The sequence below is a fragment of the Mytilus californianus genome, unplaced genomic scaffold (assembly GCF_021869535.1).
Source record: "Mytilus californianus isolate M0D057914Y unplaced genomic scaffold, xbMytCali1.0.p SCAF_7, whole genome shotgun sequence".
NCBI classification, from domain to species: Eukaryota; Metazoa; Mollusca; class Bivalvia; order Mytilida; family Mytilidae; genus Mytilus; species Mytilus californianus.
Window position 1 is genome coordinate 79,707,933 of NW_026262723.1, and position 5,080 is coordinate 79,713,012.

At 32.7% G+C, this 5,080-nt stretch overlaps 1 protein-coding gene across 1 annotated transcript; it reads right to left on the reverse strand.

The window, feature by feature from the left end:
- Positions 1-101: 101 nt before the first annotated feature.
- LOC127708776 (carboxylesterase 5A-like) lies at positions 102-4,782 on the reverse strand. The gene is made up of 2 exons (XM_052213895.1): positions 3,287-4,782; positions 102-2,027 (listed from the first exon to the last, which is right to left on the reverse strand). Exons 1-2 carry the CDS (start codon positions 4,774-4,776, stop codon positions 1,784-1,786), a joined length of 1,734 nt encoding a protein of 577 aa, XP_052069855.1. The 5' UTR covers positions 4,777-4,782; the 3' UTR covers positions 102-1,783.
- Positions 4,783-5,080: the final 298 nt, after the last annotated feature.

The following is a 5,080-nucleotide window of genomic DNA, read 5'->3' on the forward strand; positions in this document are numbered from 1 at the left end:
TTTCATTTTCTTAAAAATAAAACCCAAGGTGACTAAATATTCTTTGCGAAACTTGGACAAAAAGACAGGTACGTGTATAGCGTGATGAGCAGAATATGGTTCACCATCAAGAACATCTGATATCATTAGCTTTTAACGTTTATTTCAACGTTTTAGGTTTTTTCTGCATATTTCTTTCCTGTTGTCTTCAAAATTGCATTTTTTTATATGATTTAATTATCTATAATAACTTTGTTACCATAATATCATTTCACTAATTATTCCACATTCACAGTGAGACAGTAATACAAAACATTTAAGAACGCTGTCACGAGTTGGTTGACCGTTATTGAATATCTATTTCATAGATGACGACAAATCTGTTCTAATTGTCGTAACCACACTTCCGTCCTCTTTTTCTCGAATGTGACATCATCAGGTGACTTATAACCGAGTTTGTACTTACTGGAGCAGGATCTGCTTACCCTACATGATGTCACCCTGGTTTTTGGTGGGGTTCGTGTTGCTCAGTCTTGAGTTTTTCTAAGTAGTGTCTTATATACTGTTGTTTATCTCTTTTTGAATCCTTGGCAATTAAGGTCTACAGTAATTATCTTATATTCGTTATCAAACTAAAATACTTGATATCTGAGTGTTTGATACCATTTCATAATGTTTTGTTCTTATGAATCAGCCATTAAATATTAGAAAATATTTTAACATTAAAAATTTTAATAAGCCAAAGCGGAGAATTTGTTTACTTGTTTTGAAATTGAGTTGAATTCAACTTTATATATAACTAATATAGGACTTTGGTGTTGATTCAACATTACATTATTATAGGCCCTTTTGTTTTCAGCATAATTAATATTACCAATAATCAACAAGTTCTGGGTCGAATCCGATACCGATACCAATAGTATATGTCACATGTAGTTTCCGGTTGTAGTAAGAAAACCAGGTAGGGTTCAAACAGAATGATTTTGAAAGCAGAGAAAACTATGCACCTAATAATCAGCATGACTTTATCAGATGACAATACCAATAATAAAAATCAAGGCTAAAAATAAGACGTTGGAACTTTCCAATTTGTTAGCCGGCATGACATAAAAACGACAAATCAAAGAATTCATTTTTTTATATAACTAATATAGGACAATGGTGTTGATCAAATATTACACCATTCCAGGCCCTTTTGTTTTCCACATAATTATTATAAACAATAATTAACAAGTTTCGGGTCGACGGGTTCAAACAGAAACAGAAAAGCAGAGAAAACTGTGCACCTTAAAATCAGAATGACTTTATCAGATGACAATACGAATACTAAAAACCCAGGCTAAAAATAAGGAATAGGTACTTTAATTCAGTCACGGAACCGTAATGTCGCGGGTGTGTTCAGTGTGTTCTTATTTTTTAAGCCCGTTTTCACATAAACGATCATGAAAACGAGGTTGGTGACCATGTGACCTATATATTTTGGCAATTTCGAAGGGTATAACATATGTAGTAAAAAGAAGATAATCTAAACGGGGAATAAAGCCTGAAAACTGAGAACTTATAATTTTAGGAATAAAATTGATCATTTTCAATAATGATTGATGTTTTTTTTTATTCTGGAATACATCATCATCCGATTACAACATATATATATATATATACCACATTGATTTTGAAGAATTCGATCGAAAACCGATGGTTTGTCCTTATAACAGATCCACTATAATATCATTGTAAGTAAGTTTATATAAAAATATGAAGCTTCAGTTTATACTAAATGCCAAACCATCATAACTTCTTATTTTTAAGGGTAAAAAAATACAGAACTAAACATGAATGAAGCAAATATAAGCCATTCAATGGTAATTTGCCTTAGGCATGTTCCACTCGATGTTGGGTTATGAATTTGGTGGATATCATTTAACCAAAATTTAACACGATCCTGGAACAAAAATTGACCCGTAGTAATATTGACATCCAAATTGATGTAATGTGCTTTAATGGCATCATAATCTTTCCACATTGGCAGGTCTGCGTCATTAACATCTCTGAAATAAGAAAAATAATCAAAACTTCAACTAATTTAGGGCACAAAATCCAACGTTACTTTTACCTTCTTGTAATGATTATTTATATATATACAATTTAATATATATTTATTATTTATGAAAAAATAAATAGAAAAACGATTATAAATGTCTTTGTTATTTTGTCATGATTTTGTCAGTCTGTACGTTTTAATTCCCTCTGGTATCTTTTGTCTCTTTTTTTTAAATAACTAAAGCTGCGGATTTTATTTTTAATTTTCAAATTTAAGTGAAATGATGACCGATATAATCATTGGTATGTTGTTTTAAAGGGGCATTAGCAAAGAGATTTAAAACAAAAATGTTTTTTTTTTGTTCAATCAGTAATGAAAGTGAAATACTGAAATAATAATTTGCTTTGTAGCAGGCAGTTTGGTTCAATTCTGTCAAAAAAAAAATAAGCTAGGAAACATCGCAGATAAATTATTCACTTGAAAGTGAATAATTCGACCTCACTGAATCCGTATTCATGTGATCTTCAATTTAACCCCTTAGCTAAAGATAGGTTAAATTAGTCGGGATCAGTTATTAATAGGAAAATTATGTCAACATTGAAAGTGAAACACGGGTAAACCATTGGTTAACTGATTCGATCCACAAAAACTCATTCTTATACAGATAAAAACGATGATTAACATATATTTTTAACCTATTATATGAAATCAAACAGACCTAGAAAAATCTAATTGCACGTGTTCGCTGTCTATTTATATCTATATCTATGTTTATATCGGTTTATATGACCGTCGGCAGTCTTCGGAGGTCACCCCAATGGTTAATTAGATGTCAATTGGACTATAATACACACGAAATGCTGATACATATTATCGAGTCCATGTATCGTAAATTGTTTATTTTGGACTTTTTATAATTTGGATATTTGTTTAGTATGTTATAAATCAAATATGAGAATTTGGGTCAAATCGGTGAACATGAATTTGACAGCTATTTTTTCTTTAACGAGTAGCAGACAGGTTGATAAAATCCAAAGATAATTTTCAATCCCCACGTTCATTTTATATTCAAATGTGATATAAACGTCTGTATTGTGTAAAATAATGACAACATCTAAAAACTAAACAAGAATCATTCAAAACAAAAAATTGCTATGGATATATTTCCCCACTATTATTTGTTGTTGAAATTAGAACACTATTTTCTATAAACGAAATGTACATGTACATGCACAATATATATAAACTTCAACATGAAGAACTTACCCAGTTTTTGCAAAATTTGTCCAGTACTTCATGAAATTTTCTGATAGATCGGTGTCCAGAGTGGGAAGAGACACAAAACTGTTGCCAAATTGATACATAGTGTCTGCTGCATGTTCAGACCTGTTGAACCAAGGTGGGAGTGGTCCAAACAAGGGAAAGGATGGTTGACCATAGAACATATACAGAAACTGGCGACTTTTCTTTGCATTGTTTGGATCATGTAACAGCAAAGAACGTACAGCAGGGACAAAAAACAGTAAATCTGTATACAGATCAAGAATGTCAAAGGTTTGTCTCATTGTATCATTTGATTGGCCATATTGCTCAATAATAGCAGTGATGACTCTAGGGTTGCCATTGAAGTATGCCTTAGCGATTTCTGGCGCAAGAAAGTCTGTTAGAATACGTTTAGGAATTCCATCTGATATATTGAAATGAAATGGTTTCTGAAGTTTTTGAAGCGAAAAAACAAAAAGTGATGCTTCGCCACTTGTAGTTCCTATTATGACATCTAATGACCTATAAAACTTAGATGCTGGAGAATCTGCATCATTTAGAAGCTTAAGTGGGTGGTCAAGAAACAGTTTTCCGTCTACAACTGGAGCAAGTTGAATTCCTAATAGTGTTTGCTGTCTAAATTTTGACTTCATCAATCCTTCAAACAGCTCAGACGATGTTTTCCTCTTCAAACAGCTGACTAAATTCTTTTCATTGTGTGTACAATTTACAAACTGCGAAACTAGGGAAGAGTTGGCTTTTTGGCCCATGGAATAGGGGGAAATAGCTACTCCACTCTGCATTATGGCTCTCTGGAATAGTCCGTCATTTCTTGAAGCGATCGATAACAGTCCAACACTGAATCCTCCTGCGGACTCGCCAAAAATCGTAATTGAATCGCTATTTCCACCAAAAGATTCAATATTGTTTTTAATCCACCGAATAGCTAAAATCTGATCCCATATCCCATAGTTGCCATCTAAATCGGTAGTACTTAAAAATCCAAACACGTTTAGACGATAGTTTATAGTGACAACAATTACATCTCCTGTTATAGCAAACCTTCCAGCGTCATATAAAGCCGCCTGTCCAGTAGAGTATCCGCCGCCGTGAATCCATACCATCACAGATTTGTGAGTCTTAGGAGTAACTGTAAAGGGAACTTGAATGTTTAGAAATAAACAATCTTCAGTTACGATTTTGTTTACTAAAACATTCTTTACATTTTCCGGTAGATCCTGATAACAAGACGGGCTATATGTGGTTGCGTCTAATGGAGTTGTCCACGACCCATAAGGCACTGGTTTTTCAAATCGCAAATTGCCGACTGGAGCTTTGGCATATGGAATTTTACGGAATTCCAAAAGTTTGATATCTAAAATTTTTCTTTCAACTCCAGTTATGTTCCCAAGTTTTGTTCTTAATGTGATTTGTACGCAGGTAACTAAACAATAAGAAATGTTCAGAGTAAATATCAGAAAAATCAGCTTCATTGTTGATTTCTTCTGAAAAGTATGAAATAAACCAAAATAAGCAATCCTTACATCATATTTTGTTTCGTGTGTATAACGTCAACAGTCATGCTAAAAAAAGGCACCATACATGTATGTCCAGGTACAAATAGGATTGAAAACAGTCTTTTAGTAGGAGAGTGTCACAAAAAATAAATTGGGATTTTAATCCACCGTATATAGATGTATACGACTTAATCATGAATATTAATGGAGAAAGCAAATTGTGTAGAAAATGATACAGCCAAAAAAAACCCTTCAAAATACACTATTATTGTTGTGTGAT

What these genes read in the sequence shown, in the direction of transcription:
- LOC127708776 (XM_052213895.1), bottom strand. Translation starts at nt 4,776, where the DNA reads ATGAAGCTGATTTTTCTGATATTTACTCTGAACATTTCTTATTGTTTA. An exon ending in ACAAATTTTGCAAAAACTGG is followed by an intron (nt 2,028 to 3,286) that starts GTAAGTTCTTCA and finishes TTCTTATTTCAG; the next exon opens with AGATGTTAATGACGCAGACC.